The sequence below is a fragment of the Leptidea sinapis genome, chromosome 6, assembly GCF_905404315.1.
Source record: "Leptidea sinapis chromosome 6, ilLepSina1.1, whole genome shotgun sequence".
Classification (NCBI taxonomy): Eukaryota; Metazoa; Arthropoda; class Insecta; order Lepidoptera; family Pieridae; genus Leptidea; species Leptidea sinapis.
In genome coordinates, this window is record NC_066270.1 from 15,527,645 (window position 1) to 15,547,742 (window position 20,098).

Sequence of the window (20,098 nt, forward strand, 5' to 3'; positions counted from 1 at the left end):
TGAACTGACAAGCACTTACCAGAAATTCTTTTGGTCAGTTGAAGAAGAACACTAAACAGAAGATTTTCTTTCTTGAGCAAGAATTCCCTTTTCACTCTTGCGGTCGTTCCCTCATAACTAAAGATCGTGGTCATCGTTGGATGAAGATACTGTTGCTTCATATATCTACTAAATAGTATCCATTTGAGTTAAAAAAAATATTAAAAAATTAATAATTATTTTTAAAGTGATAACTTCTTATCAGTTATCTTATTATTAGATCATCGGTCCATCTAGTCTACTAACATTGCGTCTTCCGGTACGTGGTCGACATTCGAGGACTTACCCCAACTATTAATGTACCTACATACACAAAATTCAAATGTACATATTCAAGAATTATAACTTAGAATAAAATATATTTAAAACATAACCTTTCCCTACATTATAATTTTAAAATACCTACATGCCTTTCTCAAGTTAAACAATTTCAATATTAAATTGTTCAACTTATCGTTTAAGTTATGTCTGCACCGCACCACGTATGGACCAACATCAGAATTTTATAAAACAATAAATAAAGGCTCTGAATTTCAAAGTGTAGTCACTCTTATTAACTAATCGTTAAATATTTGGTATTAAAAACGAGTAATAAAGGTCATAATCAAAATCTTTGCATTAACCTTAATTTTTTAACATGATCAATTTGGTTCAATTGCATGATTAAATGTTACGTTATAAAATAAAGTTGAATTAAATCAGGTAGGTACCTACCTAGGACAATAAAAAAACAAATAAAGGCTACCTATAAACAAATAAACCTACTACGAATAATTGGTACAAAATTTGTCATTACCATAGGTACCATTATATCGAACGCTAAACAGAAATATTAAGTAGGAATAAGTATCTATAAAATTTATAAATTGTAGTTTTTGACTTTTAATAAGTGATTTCATGTCCAATTTTAATAAGAAATATTTGAATTAGAATTGACAAATCAGTAAAATATTCCTAACCACAAAGTACACTATCAGTTTAATATTAATAAAGTATATTATAATAAATATACGCTACAAATGCAAATGAACAATATTTTCGAATACGAAAATTGATTTCGTCAAAGTAAACCTGAAAGTATTAAGACGTAGACCGTAGCGTCGTAGCGTAGGTACTTAACGGAAGCGATTACCGCATCTGTATTCTGTAGCACTGGGCATTCACGTCGACCGTCGAACGCGTAGAGGGCGCATACATCGGCTTACAGTCGATACAGAAACATAGACGCCGCGCGACGCGCGTACCACTCAAAGTAAAGCCTCGTATAAACCCGAACGTGGCAGTTCTGCCTGTCTCGAAGTCGAGTAAATCTGTGGCGTTTTAAAATTAAAGCCAGTGTTGTTAGGCTGCGTGATTGATAAGGACAAAGTTCGGTGTACTTATTGACAACAGAGTGATTGCTCTTTTCAGCGATAGATAATTGAGCTAGAAGTTGTGAAACGATTGAAGTTGTGATAGGCGAAGAGTTGCTAGGAGTTGAAGTGATTGGAACAGCGGCGCGTGCAAGGGGTCAGTTTGAGCCCAGGGTCGGAGAACGAGGCGTGATAGAAGGGCAGGGATCCAAAGGGTCGCGTGTGGAGGTGATGAGCCGTCGGTAGCGGAACACGCAGGCGCGGATCGATCGCGCGACATCGAGCGGGGCGCCCGGGGGTCCGGGCGCCGCGGGGGGACGCGGGGGCGACGGCAATAGACAGCTCAGCGCGGGCAGTGAGCACTCGGCTGTCGGCCAGAGGCCTCGTCCGTCGCCGCTCGAGCTCGACTGTCAGTCGTGCGCGGGTGACGTGCCAACGCGCGCGTCGTTGCACGTGCATGGCGCGCTTGCCTGAATGCCTCGTGTCCTCGGGGAATGGCTTCGTCCGAGGAAGAGGCGACAACCACGTCGAATCCTGAAGATGACTGCCTCAGTGTGCGAAAATGGTGGTGCTTCCTACTCTCGTCTATCATCACGTTCGCCGCGGGAATTTTCATCGTGGGAACATGGCGTACCGTCACGTATATGTTGTGCCGCAAGGAGCCGGAGCTGTCGCCGAACGACCCCAAGCAGAAGGAGCAGAAAGCGGCACGCCAGAACAAACAGGAGTTCGAAGGGACCTTCATGACCGAGGCCAAGGATTGGGCCGGAGAACTGATCTCAGGTCAAACAACCACCGGCCGTATTCTAGTAAGTGCTCACCTTCTTTTAACCGCATTACGAGTGCTTTTAAATCAAACGGTTAAGTATTTCAAATATAACCCAACCGGCTAGCCCATATAATATTTAACGATTCAGCTATTAATGCCAACTATGTACTATTTGAGTAGACATCTTTAGATGCTTTAAAATTAATAATGTAAGCTAAAGATATTTATAAGTAAGAACACAAAAAATGTGGGTTAAGGTTAGGCCGCTTTTAACTTGTCAGCCTTAAATAATAATTATCTAAACTAAAAAAACATTACGTATTCTCTTCATCATGTCATGAGATGTCTCACAGAAGCGGCTGACATCTTTAAATAACTAATTTATGTTCGAACATGTACTAAATGTGTTCCTCCCAGGACAGGCTTAAAACTGGAATAAATGGTAATCACAAGTTTGAGTTGAATTGATGAAGAAATGGCTTCAGTTAATATGTAAACCTATCGAACCACAGATAAATAACTAAATTGTTCTATAATAATCTAAATTCAAAATGACAAGTGACCTAGATTTAGGATTCCTTTAAAACTTGTCAGCACAGGTTATTGAAATACTGTCACATAGGTAATGAATACCGACAGATTTCGTATAATAATTCCCTTGTAAACGTTGTGTATATTGTTGACACAACAAAAATATCACTAAATTGAATTTAAGCATTAAAAAAATATGATTTCAGTGGAATAAATTTCCTTGTGCGGTGTTTTCGAAACGATACGATATGGGTACCTTCAAAAAAAGCGCATAAACCTTCCATAAAGACTGGTAACTGATTCTAACGTGATTTCTCTGGTGTTGAGAATCAAGAGAATGTGGGTGGCGGTGATCACTTAACACCAGGTGACTCGTACTCTCGTTTGTCCTCCTTTTCCATTTAATAAAAAAAAGTTCGTTTGTGCTATTAACAAAATTTTACCTTATGATTTTTATCTAAGTTCAATTTGTGTCAGTATTGAAAAAGCATGAACTTAAAGCAACAATGAAGGTTAGTTATCTATGGTTGTATGTGAACACAAGTATGACGTCATCATCGTACAGTGACGCAAGCGCGAGGCTTTATATGTGGACCAAATATGCATTACATTTCATATTATTATCTTCATTATGCAGTTTCATGCATGGCCCAATTTCGTGGGACCGTAATTTTATGTTACAAATAAAATATCAAGTTTCAAGAGTTGTAAAACATTATTCTCATTCTTTATTAAAAAAAATAAACAAATTAACAGTTTAAGTTAGTTTTATCAATTTTGTACTAAACTTCATAGACATATAACCGCGCTCGACTTCCAGAGGGATAGGCACAGGTTACTGACTTCGTCTTGCCACAGTCCGTCAGATATGTCAATACTTGCCAGTCTTCTTGCATTCACATCAAGTCCTTCACACGTATGCACATTTGAGAGCTGATCAAATTTAATTTTTTTATTCATAATGGAATTTAAAATCACTTATTGAACACCAAAAACATACCACCCATTCGATAATTTATGCCTAACACTAAAAGACTTCTTCATGTTTTTAATAATATTTCGTCACAATATATTCTCGTACATCGCATGTGAGCAGTCGCTCCATTCCCAATCTGTGGTTCATAAAATAATATATTTTTTACTAACCGTTACCACATAAACGTTTTTTAACAATTTATTTTGAATTTCGTAGCACATTGTTTTTGTAAAGTTTCTGGGATCATGTTGTAAAAGCATATCCATCGTCCAACAAAAGCTTTACCAACTCGAATAAAGCGTGTAGTAGGCATAACAAGTTCATGTTCATTCCCGGTGTTCATCTGTATGATCACGGAAAGTACGACTCACCAGGAAGGCTTTCCCAACACTTACTTACAAATTTGTACACTACTAATTTTATCTATCCAAACCACCACAAAGTTTTTCTCTAAATATTGACATTATATGGAGTATTAGAAGTGGTATTAGCATTTATAAGGGTTCCGTAGCCAAATGGCAAAAAACGGATCTCTATTATAGATTCCTCATGTCTGTCTGTCCGTGTATGTCACAGCCACTTTTTTCCAAAACTATAAGAACTATGCTGTTGAAACTTGGTAAGTACATAGATGTGTTCTGTGAACCGTATTAACATTTTCACACAAAAATAAAAAAAAAACAAAAAAATTTTGGGGGTTCCCCATACTTACTTAAAAATGAAACACAATTTTTTTTTTCAATCAACCTATATACGTGTATATATATCTATGGATAGGTCTTCAAAAATGATAGGTAAAATGTGTCCCCCCGGAAACTTCTAAAATAAGAGAATGATAAAACTGAAAAAAATATACATCATACATTTTATATTATGTTACTTGCTGCTACGGAACCCTTCATGGGCGAGTCCGACTCACACTTGGCCGCTTTTTTGATTGAAAATGAACTTTGTGAATAATTGTATCCACTTGATTTCTGTTAGAATGGAAATTAATAGAATAAGGCATTATTTTAAGGATATTTTTAGCGCTCCTTCTTAATAAAATTAAAATAAATTTATACTTTTGTTGTTATTGCTACGTTAAGTTAAGACTTACCTTAACTTTGTTAAAACTGATAAAATGATTCGATCTTAGGTAGATTAGGTAATATTAATGTAAATTTAGAATTAAATCTATGTAGTAGTTTTTACGTTCTGCCCGGACATACAAACGGACAAAGGCTCTATTATAATATACTTTTTGTAGACAAAGTATTATATTCAAGATTCAGATTTTTCTTTTATTATGATTATATTATACTAGCTGATACCCCGTGATTTCGTCCGCGTACACACAGGACTGAGCATTTAGTAGCCACATTTCAATTAAATTTTTTAAATAAAATCACATATATTTATTATATATACTTATAAGCTGCCGTCACGGACTAGTAAAAAAAGGACTCCGTGCCGTGATATTAATAGCAAGTGAAGCACCTTTATGCTAGTGTGTGTTACGGGGTATACCAGTTACACAATTTTTTCTCCCTTAATAATCATATATCCACAAATACTTTTATAGTATTGTTTTTACACTTTCTCACAACGCACGACGGCATTTTTAAAATATTTTATTGCGACGCAAACTGATCTGTAACAGACGATGGCAAATCTCATAATGGCGGCCGATCGGCTTGTATTAGTGTAAGTGTATGCGTGGAGCACGGAATAAGGACTCCGGGACACATTACATAACAGTGAGGCACTAAAACAGGCCGGTAAACGTGTAAATGCATAGGCCTATACATAGTACGGTGACACGGAGTCCTTATTTTTTACTCGTCCGTGGCTGCCGTGACACTTTTTGTAAATAATGATGTGTCAAAGTCATACATTATTTTATTCATAATCAATACTTTTCGCAGCGCTCGCGATGTAAAGAATATTTTAGGTAATTATTTCCCAGCTTGGGTTACGTTATTGGAGTTTTAGTAAGTATCTCTAATATTTTTGAAAATATAATATAGCTTAGTTCATCCGGGTATATTGTAGCTTCCCAACAGTGAAATAATATTTCAAATTGGTTCAGTAATTTCAGAATCTATTCAATTCAAACAAATAAAAAAACAATTATTTCCTCTTATAATATTATAAATACAAATACCTACAATAATAGTATTAATATAGATCTATAGATTATAGAACCCCGCTTTAATTTATTGTGAGGATATTGTTCGTAGTAAACAATCGAATTTAGATCCAATAAGGCTTCCATAAAAGAATTCCTTTACATGCCGGAGCCGTGTTTGAACCGTGACCTGATTCCTGTATCGATGCCCCGTCCCTATTTCAAGAGCGATATCGCTTTCTTTAATACGTTCGAACAACGCCTTTACATTCATTAAAATAATGAATTCAACAGAAATAAGAGGGAGATGACTTAAGTTTTGCTTCCTCGAATTATCTCTGGACTTGATTTCTATGACGTCACATCGTCGCTTTGTTACGGGGTGCAAACAAGCATCACTAGGATATTATTATTAATAAATAAACACCGATAAATTTTGTCAGTATTATATTTTAGGTCGATCCAGTAAAACGTCGTCTTTACAATAAGCGGTTTATTAGAATTTATATAAACTTCTTAAATTACTTCACTTAATGTACGAACTTGCCCTTAGAAGGCAACCTTGCCAGGCGACTGTTGAAGCTCGACTGGCTTGCTAATCGTTTGTGTTAAAAACGTTAGTAACCGATTGACAGCTTACTGAACAAAGAGGAGGTTGGCAGATTAGAGAGAACCAACACTGTCTATGGAATTAAAGTAGAGTCGACTTATGGTTTTAATATTTGTAACATATATATTGATGTAAAGGTGTTGTGATGTGATGCTGATTATTATTATTATAATGAAAAATCAATGAAAGAATCTGGGTTAAGTGTAAAAGTATTAATTTTTCATAGCGACACAACAACTGAACTACTAACTACAAAAGTCAAAATATAACAATGAAAACTTCAAAAAAAAAAGCAGTAATAGCACGATAATACGTACTGACGCAACAGGGCCAACGTGGGTGAAAGGGGGACGGGAGGGGATTTCACGTTCCAGAGAGGTCCAGAGTAGTATGAGTGAACAAACCGACAAATTGAGTCAACAACTCCTCAAAATTCTAATGTAACTCCTGAAAAACCTAACCTAACTGTTTGTGTAACTTAGCCGGAGTTAAGAGGATTATGTAGGACAATAATCGATAATTATTATATTTTACGTATCCATCCCGACTCTGTGTTTTCCATAATATACTGGTTAATAATTTTGGAATAAAATTCACCTCATTGTATATGGAATTAAATTTACTAGATACTAGCAGCATTGTTTGAAAAAAATGTATATTTTTTTTAACCGAACGCTTGAAAAGCTTTCAGATCTGCATAAAGAGCTGAAATGAAAATCTTGAAATATCTGCGTTTGATTGCTCAGTGTTACGCGTTCATCTGTGTGAAACGTTTTTGCCATATAAACCCTCTTAACACTAAAAACAATCAAGTACCTAGGTTAAGTCTAAATATAATAAAAGTATTTATTATTGAGTTAATGGAGAATTGTGAGAAACTCCAGGTATCTTCAAGGACATCTTACACTCTGTAAGTGAATGTTATTTTTATTTATTTAAGAAGTTCTATTTATAAATTATCCAAATGTTATGAGTATTGTTTTGTTAATTCCACTAAGATTTATCTTTAACCAATTAGACACATGTTTCGCCTCTATACGAGGCATTTAGGGAGATGTTGACTCTTTTTTTTGTTGTTTTCTGAAAATTAACTGCAAATTCAATAAATTTTCTATATATATAAAGAGGCCTCTTTAAACAGGATGCCGGCTAGATTTTGGGTACCACAGCGGCGCCTTTTTCTGCCGTGTAGCAGTAATGTGTAAGCATTATTGTGTTTCGGTCTGAAGGGTGCCGTAGCAAGTGAAGTTACTGGGCAAATGAGACTTAAAATCTTATGTCACAAGGTGACGATGGCTAATAATTGTAGTGCCTAGTGTTTTTTGGGATTTTCAAAAATCTTGAGCTGCACTGCATTGTAATGGGCAGGTCGCCTCGTCCCTTATTGTCCTAAAAGAAAGTATTTCAAAATCCAGCAGAAGTTACAAAGACTTGTTAGGTGAGGTAATTTTTCTGGCACAACCCTTTCGATAGAATATACGGTTATCCATATCGTGTATGCTGTTGGCTGTGCCCAGTCATAGGTGCGCGCTTATTGGTTCAAAGCAGCCAATAATATTGCACCGCCTGCGCCTGCGCAGATATAGTATTAGATTAATTATTAATACGCTGATGAAGTTTAGAGTGAATTATTATTTTTGAATGACGTACAATAAAAAATTTATTTTTAAACTCAAAAATTATATCTTTATATCGCCAAGTCGAGCAAAAACAAGTGGCACGGCCGTACTATCCATTTCTCGAAGCAGTTCAGGTGATATTTGAACCGCTATAACTTCGTTGTGGATCAAATTAGAAGCCTGAATTTTCAGTATGCAAGCAAACATTGTATATACACGCTGTATTTCAGATTTCATTCAATTTTAACCAGCAATGTAATAATTTATATCTAGTCAAAGTTTCTTAATTTCGTCACTCACTGACTGACTGTAGAAGAACTGAATTGCGAGACTAGATTTTTTTTTTCAAGTTATTTTTTTGATGGCAAGTTAATTACAAAATTTTCTACAATTCCTTTAATTCATAGTTACGGCTCCGTTTCATTTAATTGCTCTCAGATGCTAGAAATTATTTTATTTATATTTATTAACCAATAATGTAATGTTTATTAAAAATAATATACTACACAAATAAAATTTATAAACAAAATTTATGAACAATGCGGGACTCGAACCCGTGACCTCCCTCGTTCCGTGCGAGTGCTCTTCCACTGAGCCAACCGTTCGAGTGAAGTATCGTTGATAAATCTTGTATATGTCTGATTCAACTCTCAGGTTGTGGCTTCATGTATAGTATCTATTTTACAGTTGATAACCTGCTCAACCCCAATATTTGCATATTAGGAAAGTGACTTATGATTTCGCTCTTGCAAATCTAAACAATTTGTTATTTCTTAAAGTGATAACCCTCAATTCTGGGATTAGTTACACAAATTAAATTTACCAACTAAATTTATGAACGATGCGGGACTCGAAACCGCGACCTGAGTGGTCCGTGCATAATATACGATGAAAAGAACATCTTTCAAAACGAGTATTCCTTGACATTCATGCATAATTTCTTTTCGCGGTTCTTAAACCCTTCGCATTTGCGAATGCAAGTTGAAGAGACATGTATATTATAAAGGTTTTAATGTTCTTTTGTGTTAAGGCCTTGTCCACATATAACGAACAACGGTTAAGAATGTAATAAACAAAAGAGATAGAGGTAGAGGGTGTGTCGCGAAACGAGTGAAACAGAAAATATTTCGCTGTCTATGTTCACTATATGTAGAAAACGCATTAGATTATATAAACTTATAATTATACTAGCTGACCCAGCAAACGTTGTATTGCCGATATTATAATCGCGATACAAAAATAACTGTTGATCGTAGATGGGTGAAAATTTGAAGTTGTATGTATTTTAATGCTGACTCATAATCAAACAAATTAAATAAAAAATAAAAAAAAATCGTGTGGACCACCCTTAACATTTAGGGGGATGAAAAATAGATGTTGTCCGATTCACAGACCCAATATGCACTCCAAATTTCATGAGAATAGGTCAAGCCGTTTCGGAGGAGTTCAAAGTTTAACACCATGACACGAGAATTTTATATATTTGGTATAATATCATTTATCAAAAGATAACCGGAGGAGCACTTAATTAATTCGTCAAGCATTGCAAAGTTACTTAACGCCGCGCGACTTCTTACATATTATTATTTATTTATGTGTTTAACTTGGGCAGTACCTATGGACATTAGTAATGATTTATATATAGTATATTTTATTTATTTTAGTTTTCCGCGTTCTTGTTCTATATAAGTGAACAAAATAAGAACGCACAAATTATGTTAGAGGAATCACTGAGGAATGGCTGAGTTTACAGCAGCTCTGTACACTCGTCAAATAATAACTGAATAGTACAAACCCACCACTATTCTTTTTTTTATGGAATAGGAGGACAAACGAGCGTACGGGTCACCTGGTGTTAATTGATCACCGCCGCCTACATTCTCTTGCAACACCTGAGGAATCACAAGAGCGTTGCCGGCCTTTAAGGAAGATGTACGCGCTTTTTTTGAAGGTACCCATATCGTATCGCCCCGGAAACACCGCACAAGGAAGCTCATTCCACAGCTTAGTAGTACGAGGAAGAAAGCTCCTTGTAAACTGCACTGTGGAGGACCGCCACACATCCAGATGGTGGGGATGATATCCTTATTTGTGGCGTGTCGTGCGAAGGTGAAATTCGGCGGCAGGAATCAGGTTAAACAGCACTTCGGAACACTCCCCCTGCAATAGAAATACGGGTGGTGACAGTACTACCATACCTGTAATACATATTACACGACCACATTATCTATTGACCTCGCTGGAACGTTAAGGCCCTCCCGTTCCCACTTCACCCCCTAATTTTTGTTGTGTTGTTCTGTGTCACTATAATAGCTCTGCCATAAATATGAAATCTATTTTTACCAAATTCTTTCATTGATTTTTCATAATTATAATATCTATATTACTCACAAAATAATCTCTTCTTATATTCGTAATAATAATATCCTAGTGATGCTTGTTTTGCACACCGTAGCAAAGCGACCATGTGACGTCATCGATGTCAGGTCTAAGAGATAATGTAGTAGTATATATTTATTGTACTGCCACTACATACTCAAAACTGGTTATAGAATGTTGAAGCAGCACAGGTAAAAAGCATATTTAGATATAAAGTACTAATATTATGATCATTTCAAGTCTTGTTGTGTAACGTATATCCAATTTCATCTACTTAAGACGCTTTTAAATAAGAGTACTGATTTGCAATTGAAGGAATCGGTACTTCCGCAGGCGGTGCGGGCAGGGGGGGTAATCCGCACCCCATTATATCTCTTTCTAGTGGCTAAGTTTAGTCACTGTAATTAATACACATGTAGTAAAACCACAAACAAATACTGCCCAAATAGTTGATTTTACTGCCGAATGTTACTAAATTACACTGCTACTATCCAAACAGAATGATCATAAAACTAAACTTATTGCGGGAGGGTTTTTAAATGTAGGTTTAAATCGAATAAAATCATATTAATTTATTCATTAAGGTCGAGGACTTTCTATACATTATACACAAATCACGTCGTATTAAAACAAAGCCGAAATATGGAACAAGTCACAAATTATATCATTATAAGCTTCGACTGCTATATCTATACATTGCCGCATTTACTCCAGTTGCTTAAAATATTCTTGGTCAATAAGCAGCAATATATAACATTTATTCAGTTCAGGTTATATATTTTGAATTTTGAACCCGATTCGGACAGTGACAGTTAACACACAGCTATGGAGAAAAGTGTGCTTACATTGTCTTTATGCACACTTTTGCCGTTTCACTATCAGATTGCGAATGAAATGTCTTTAAATAGACGTATATGCATACAATATTATAAATTTAGATCAAAAAAATAACACTAATGAATGTTCAAAAGCGTACATCATTTATAAGTCTAGATATAGTCTAGACTAGACCGATGAAAACAAGCTGCGTCTTAAACTCGCGATTTGTATGACACTTTGTGTTAGTGTGCGTGCATTGCTCAAAATAGAGGTTAACAATAAACCTCAATTTTTTTCGAAGATTTCGCAGCTGTCACAGTCTATTTAGACGTATAAATGATCTAAGGTCAAAAGACGTTAGAAAGAGCCACACATGGAAAGATATAAAAGTAATATTTCCATTGTTTAACCTACATGGCTCGATCAATGCATTCACCAACATAATTTAAGTAAAGTATTGATTATTTGTAACATTGTCTCTAAAATATCCATTCTAGAATATAATACTGGTAAACTTCAGTTAACCTACTAATATTAGCTGTCCCAGAAAGCTTAATACCTAAAATGGAAATATCGGTGTTCGGCCGTCATCCATCGAGTTAGAACTGACCTCACTAATGGCTGATTTCTGTATATTCTAGATCTAATTAATTAAATGCTGTTTTTATTGATATTTCCATATCAGTATAAGTTTAGAAGGATCGTTGGTGCAATAGTTAGTACCGTGGACTCTCAACACGGAGCTAACAATTCGATTATGGACCACCACGTACCAATGTGCTTTTCGATTTTTGAATACACATAAAAAAATTAGAGAACGATGCGGGGCGTTCCGTGCCAGTGCTCTGCCAACTGAGCTTACCATTCGAGTCCCGCATCGTTCATAAAATTTTGTTTTCAAATATTATTAGTGTGTCAATCCTAGAAGTGAGGGTTTCACTTTAAAAACATAACAAATTGTTTTGAATTCATATAAAGTATCGTATCGTATATATAATATATAATTGTAAATGATGTATTATGTAGTAATCAATTTATTTTCTTTTAGGTAGTTTAATATTTGTTATTTTATTAAAAATAAGTTGATTGACGCAAATAAGAAGATTACGCAAGTATTTTTTTTTACTTTTTAGTACGTATTATATTTAATTTGTAATACTTTTTTTTCAAATTCTGTTGTTTTTTTTTTAAATTTCTTTCATATGAATTGAATCTGAAGTACTACACTAACTAAATTGTCTAAATATGTGTAGAAGTACTAAAAGAGATGCTATTATGAGATAGCGCCTTTTAAATGTAACAAACGAAGCTAGGGAGATACGTCAGTCTCAAGAGAGGAAATATACCTCGAGGACAATTTTTATAAAAGAGACTTACGAAGAGCGCAAAAATAGATAGAACACTTGCGTCATGTTACAATGCAGTAACGAACGTAAGCGTATTGTAATTTTATTACAGACTGTTAGAAATTCTGCTACAGATCCCACCCCTACTGTAAGACGTTAAGGAGTTCCCATTGATCATCATATTCGAGTATAAGTTTAGCAATAACTTGACCATAATTTGCTCCTAAGAATAGAAGAGTTCCGATACTTTGTCATGGATCCCATAATCAGAACCTACATAAACTCTTATCAAATTACCTTTTGAAGTAAATCCTTTCCAATGAAAACAGCATCATCAAAATCGGTTGGCGTGATAATCCTCCATTTGTCGGGCACATACTTAATGGATGTTTGAGACTTATGTGATTTTCTCAAGGAAGCCATTGTCTAAACTGGACCAAATTGAAAAGGGGATCACAGCATCAGCTTTCAATTAAAGAATGAATCGTCAAAATCACCCAATCGAAAGTTCTGAGAAACTTTCTTCTTTTTTGATGTCGGTTAAAAATGCTCAGCTTACCAAAATAATTTTCAGTTTTAAAGCTCTCACAGTATTCTTTGTTGCGCTGTTGATATACAAAGTTACTATTATTATTTATCTCTCGCTACTATCATAAAACATTCTCATACTAGTATATGAATCTCGAAATGTTTTCCATAGACTATGAAAGGGGAATTACGTGCACATGACATACTTACAAACCGCTTGCAGTCGTAATGTACGGGAACTAAAACTAAGTATCGGAAAGTAGATCACGCCGGACGTCAGCAAAACCTTCCTGGGCTAAAAGCCTACTGCGCATGTACCTCCGTTTTGTAAGAACAACTCGGAGACCATTAAGGGATTTAATCGAGCTTTGTGGATTTTCTTACTTCAAATGTTTATCGCAGGAATATGATAAAAACAGTGATTTGATCATATTATGACGGAGGATGTTAAAATAACAACAGGATTTTATCATTTCTCGAAGAATTGGTTCCGTGAAATGGCAAAAAGTCTTTTCTTTGGTATTGAAATGGTTTATAACCAGTGGGAGGCTCCTTTGCACTGGATGCCTGCTAGATTATTGGTACCACAACGGCGCTTTTTTCTGCAGTGAAGCAGTAATGTGTAAACATTACTGTGTTTCAGTCTGAAGGGTGCTTGTAGCTAGTGAAATTACTGGGCAAATAAGACTTAACATCTTATATCTCAAGGTGGCGAGCGCAATTGTAGTGCCGCTCGGAATTTTTGGGTTTTTCAAGAATCCTGAGCGGCAACGCATTGTTATGGGCAGGGCGTCTCAATTACCATCAGCTGAACGTCATGCTCTTCTCGTCCCTTATTTTCATTAAAAAAAAAATTTATAAGACTTGTACGTAATTTTAATTCTTACTTGTAGCATAAAGCAACGTTAGTATAATATAATATGGAAAACAAACACTGAATTAATACAATTTTAGTGTAGGCAAATGTACCTATTGACATTTCTGTTTGCCGCGTAAATTGTTTTGACAATTTGCACCAATTGTTATTAAAAAAAAATATTGAAGTAGGCGTTACTTTGCGGAAATCCATAATTATACAAATTATTTGAGTTTTCTTTAGTGCTAATTCCGCCAATATTTGTCTTTAAACAATTCGACACGTGTTTCGCCTCTACACGAGGCATCCTCAGGACGTGTTGTCTCGCCAAAATCTGGCACCAGACTGCACTTGCAGTCTCGTACAAATATTGGCGGAATTAACACTAAAGAAAACTCAAATCATTTGTATACCAATTGTTATTGTTGATTTAAATACAGCATTATTGATAATGATGGTGGACCTCAACTGATTGGTAGACTCAATTTCCATTCGCCTTTTCTTACACTTGCTACCACAGCCTACTGATTTACAAAACGTTGAGGTGTCTACCCCACCAGAAGTGTAGTGTAATTTAGTATTGCTGTCAATATGAAAAATCAATATTAGTATCATAGATTAAGGATTGGTCGCCGCTGCACTCCAACTAAATACCCCACTACCTAAGAACAATAGCTTTTTTATAACGGCAAGTATTAAATGCTTGTGTGCGTGGTATCTTGACACTCACAGTTGACACTCAATGGCATCTTTCAAATTTTTTAACATACGCTTCGTGTTATTTTACATTGAAATTATTACAGTGATCCTAGTGTCTTTATTATTACTTGTCTTATTATTTTAATAAAGTTATACTACGCAACCTGGCATTGAAGTTTTATTTATTAACAAAAATTTAACAGAACATGTGGCACGTCAACGTCACATATTGTTCGAGACTGGCTCGACTTAGCCCACTTGGGCATAGTATTAGTTGCCGCACTATTATTATTGTTCTGATTTTCGAAATTTCATGCAGGTTGCACAGGAACACTCATAGAACCTCAGGTCGTGGGCACAAACTGAATAATAAGATTTTATAAAGCTCGTACAGTTGGAACGAGAGCTCGCACGGAACGCGAGAGGTCGCGGGTTCGAGTCCCGCAACGTTCATAAAATTTTGTTTTCAAATTTCATATGTGTATTAATCCTAGAAGTGAGGGTTATCACTTTGAAACATAACAAATTGTTTAGGATAGTTTTTATTTCGATTGGTGACCCTAAATATTTTTTAATTTAAAATTTTGTTTTTGTATGAATAATTCTATGCAATAAATTTTTCACGAACAGATTGACAGTTCTGTTACATTATTACAAGAACAGGCAATAACTAATAATTATTGTATTTATTAAACTTCTACAAATTCCGTGATTAATACTGATAAAAATTATTTGAATTAACAATTTCACTTTCGAAGACGAATAGATAAAACCCTTTAATAATATTATATATATAGTCCCTTTAGTTATAAACGAGTGGATTATCATTACTGTCGCTTCAATACCGATTGCTCAGTTAATACAGTGAAGCCTTTCTGAAGAGACAAAAATGCAAGACAAGCTCGAAGCGCCCCTAAACCCTGGAAATAGGTCAGTGGGCGGAGTCCTATCGATTGCCACTTGTGCGGTTCACAGGAGTTGCGCTACTATCAAGACTAACGGTCATGAGGGAGGGTTGAAGGTTTCAAACGATTGACGATCACGTGGCCTTTGTAAATATAGCTTCGATCTGTGGATATATGTTATTTTACAATTGTAAATTGTAATTGTAAATTGTACCTAATTAGGTACAGTAAATATATTAATAATATTGACACACTTTTTAACAGACTTCAAAAAGGAAGAGGTTCTCCGATTACTCTGAGATTTATGATCCGATTTACGTAATTCTTCTTTAGTTAGTTGTGGAATAGATGCAATTTGGTCCCATAAAAAATTTATATATATTAAAATTTTTGTCTAAGTGTATGATATAATTGTTTTTTATGTACGGTTTTTTTAGGAGTTTTCATTTTATATGTAGCATATACAAATAATAGTATTTTATTAATATTAAAGGTAAAGGTATGCATATGAGGTGAATAAAATTAACACATAATTAACTTTTCAGTGTTCGAAGACGGTTTTTTTAAACGTAGTTTTTTTTTAATACAAACCAGCTTACCCCAAACTAGGCATAATCTGTACTACAAGACAATGATATAATAATACAATATACTTACTTAAACATACATAAATACTTATAAACATCAATGACTCGGAAACAAACATCCAATGATGTTTATATAAATGTTTGCACCTACCAGGATTTAAACTCGAGACCTCTAGCTCAATAAGCTGTGTCACTGGACACGGGGCTATAGGTTCGTCAAAAAATAATACAAAACTGTCTTGTATTTTACGAGCATTTAAGTAGCGAATATTTTTTTTTATTAGCGTAACGGATCCGTGGACCTTCCCTGCTATACTCCATTTATCCCGATCCTCTGCCAACCAGGTCTTATTAAAGGCATTCAGATAGTCACGCGATCGTTTTCGGGATGTGCCTCGACGTCTTTGCCCGTCCAATGCGTGACGACCTGTGCCCATCGCTCTGTGTGCATCCGACATACATGCCCAGCCAAGTTCCACTTTAGTATGGCGGTTTTTCCCCCCACACTAGCAATGCCTGTTTTGTAGCCCAATTCCGTATTTCTAATGCGATCGGTTAGCTTGACTCTCCGAATTATAATAACTTTAATTTAAAAAATTTGATTGCGTCGCTCACAGTAAAACCTCATTACTGTTAATAAGTTGTCTCCAATAATTGCTAGATATCGTTCGTACATCACGCGTTACGTTTGGCATAGCTCTAGTGTCCAGTTGGCTCGGAGCCATGTCAGCTGTCCCCACGGCACTTACAATATTCGTGCGTATTATTTATAAAATGTTTGTTTTGAATGATAATCATTAGATGACGCTCGTCACAGCATCTCACGCTCCCACGATAAAAGTTATTTCATGACGCCCTGCTTATGTCGAATTAATTATTATAACTGTACTAATATCATCTATTTATCTATCTATTCTTATTCTCTTATTCTAATATCATCTATATTCTTGATAATGCTACGTATGAACATAGGCACATAAGCCGATTTGTTAGAAACTGTCAAAACCATAATGTTATAAACTTCCTATACCTACTACTCGGCTAAGTCGAGTTAGTGAGTCTTTTGTGTGTTTTTTTACAATAAGATTCTTTAACTGAGTTACAATATTCAAAATAATTGTTAAAAAACGTTTGTGTTAAAGGTTTATAACATAAATGACTTTCTTAATTATACCACAGATTGGGAATGAATCGACCGCCCTCAGGCTTTTAAATAATCAACTCAACCGATGCCCTATTAGAACTGACGCTCCCTTTGTGTTGTGCATTCTTTATACGAGTATAGCACGTAATGTCACAGGTACAATGTCACTGTTGATGTCATGACAGTGACAATAATTGTTTACACACAATAAATTCAGACTAGATGTCAAGACACTACAACTCATATCTAATTCAGAGTGCTAAAGCATCCTCTCCTGACTTTAATAACATTTTTCTGTGTATTTAATATCTCATATATTATCTTCTATACAAATTAGGCATAGCCTAAAATCATCATCACAGTCAAATATTTCAGTTGGTCCACAGAAATACTTTGACAGTTCTTTGATCTCCTGTGTCGATATACGAATCTGTGTTTTAATCTTGATAGATTAAGATGTGATCATCAACCTTTATTTTATGAAAAAGTACCAAATCCCAATTATATTGTTTATTTATATCTGGTAACAATCGCTTCGCTGATTTAATGTACACTGAATCGCTAACATAAGGAATATATTATAATTTATAATAAATATACAATTTTATATATTATCGTGTACTAATTAGTAAATTGATGAACACAATTTTCAACTTTGTTTAACAGTCGAGTCTAATGAAATAGCGACCAAAATACAATAAATCTTTCGACAATTTACGTAAGTAAAGAAATTGATACGACAGTCTACAACGGCACGGAAATGCCAGTTGAATAGCAATCCAAAGTGCTCCACCAAAGCCTTTTCTCGTAATAATTCAAAATTTTCCCTACACTGTCCCTTTGCTTGATTTCTTTAACGTTTTCTGTGTATTGAATGTACAAAATATCATTTTGATCGATATACTGTATTTGTTGTTCCCAATATACTATCTACAGATAGAAATAAATTACTACCTTCTTCTGTCAGTAATTACCTGTCAATAATCTGAAGCTGTCCCTATATACCCCATAAGTCATTCTTATCGCCTTATATTGGGACGCGTGAATTGAAATTTCCATACAAACTTCTATCGCTGGTAAGCTATACGTCGTCCCATTGACAGACAGCGTGTACAGATAAGGTGAGTTACTGTTGATAAGTTTATTGGGACAGAAAAGTCAACATTAGTTACTATTTTTATCTCAAGTAAGAGATAGACTGAATATTGGGAACGGCCGTAAGTCTACTCTTTCTTCCCCTATATCTTCTTTATTCAAAGTTGTCTCAACACTTACATTGGCGGCCCCTTCTTTATATTTTCTACAAAGTGTTTCTGCCTTTTTAATACCTATAATACTTGATTATCATTTATTATTATAATATCTGATTAACTAAAGTTATTTTGACGGTATATGAGAAGACTTCTCCTTGATTTTACTTAACTTTATGTTGCAATATAACACTAGACTGTAAAACCTATTCCTTGTCCCAATACATACTTTGTCTTCCACTTCTTTGTGTTTTCTTCTAAGTGTTTCTGCTTATGTAATGTATATATAATATCTGCTTAAAGCTGGATTCGTCGAATTCGTCGAACGTCGGATACAAGAAGATGTAAGAATAAAAATTATGATACTAAACCACCCAGAAACTTCTTGAATCACACACACAGTACACGTACAGAAGCATTATATTAACAATGTTCGCCTTTTAATTTATTTCACCACAACACTAGCAAATGTTCCGCTTAAGATACAAAAATATTGCAATTATGAATATAATGTTTAAATGCAAACTTTAAAGCTGTTTTGCCCATCGCTTTCATGTGACTTGGCACCAGAACGAATGCCACCCTCAGGCATTTTATCAATGGATTATTAAAGCATTCATCGTAAAAATAGGTCAATATACAAATGTAGGTCATATTTGTCGATAGCTTTAGACCTGTATCTGTTGATTTTGTAGAAAAATATGCTTATTGTATTTAAGTAGGCACTATCATATAGTTCCGAAAGTATATTTGTTGTACGATATTACGTTGAAACCATATTTTTATGAAAAAAAGCTCGCTGAGGTTCTTGCACCCGTTCTTCTCAGGTCTGAGGCACAATATTTCGAATAGGTGGTAGTTTTTGATGTTCAATAAGTGTTTTTAAATCCTATTTTGAATGATAATATTTGAATTTATGGTACACTATATTTAAGTAATTCAACAGGAACAAGCCATATGCTACTGTAATTATAAGAAAATAGTAGAGTCAGCAAACGTTAGTTTTGCCATATAAATGAAGTACCTCTCATTGTATGAATTGTTATATGTAATGAAATGTCAGTGACTGAATCATTTTAATCTACATCCATGCTTTAAATCCCCTATTAAATATTCTAAAACAGTTAGATTATTGCCAACATTAAAATACCCAATGTCCTATAGTACATTACGATAAAAGTTCGCAAGGTAGGTATGTATGTATGACAGTATGACCTACGTGCGCACGAGTATCGTATACTATTTTTCCTATTAAGTTGCGCAAAGTTTGACCACTATAATTATTTTCAAACATTCCCGCACCCTCTCCACATTCCCGCACTCTCTTGTCAACGTGTGGGAAAGTAATACTTTGCGAACGTAAATGTATGCGCAAAATCCAACTTAGCGCACAATAATAGGAAAATATCCATTACATTATCCAAACGAGTGTTGTAATGAAATTCAGTACAACATTACAACACTCTTTTGGACGATGTAATGGCTTTTAGGACTGACTTTTTAATGTTACCAGTAAGCTAAATATTTCAGAATCATTTATAGAGGATTCATATAATGGGTGTAGATAAAGTCTTGTATG

The 20,098-nt window shown here is 34.9% G+C and overlaps 1 protein-coding gene across 19 annotated transcripts in view; it reads left to right on the forward strand.

Annotated features, from left to right (window-relative positions):
* Positions 1 to 1,731: 1,731 nt before the first annotated feature.
* LOC126964818 (calcium-activated potassium channel slowpoke) overlaps positions 1,732 to 20,098 on the forward strand; it is a 95,644-nt gene continuing 77,277 nt past the window's right edge. For 15 of the 19 annotated variants that reach the window (XM_050808091.1, XM_050808098.1, XM_050808100.1 and 12 more), the window contains exon 1: positions 1,739 to 2,200. In XM_050808091.1, the coding sequence (XP_050664048.1) occupies positions 1,886 to 2,200 (315 nt within the window). In that variant the 5' untranslated portion in view covers positions 1,739 to 1,885. Of the gene's footprint in view, positions 2,201 to 20,098 lie in introns of all 19 variants that reach the window. The other 4 variants (XM_050808099.1, XM_050808107.1, XM_050808105.1 and 1 more) reach the window with 3 other exon arrangements.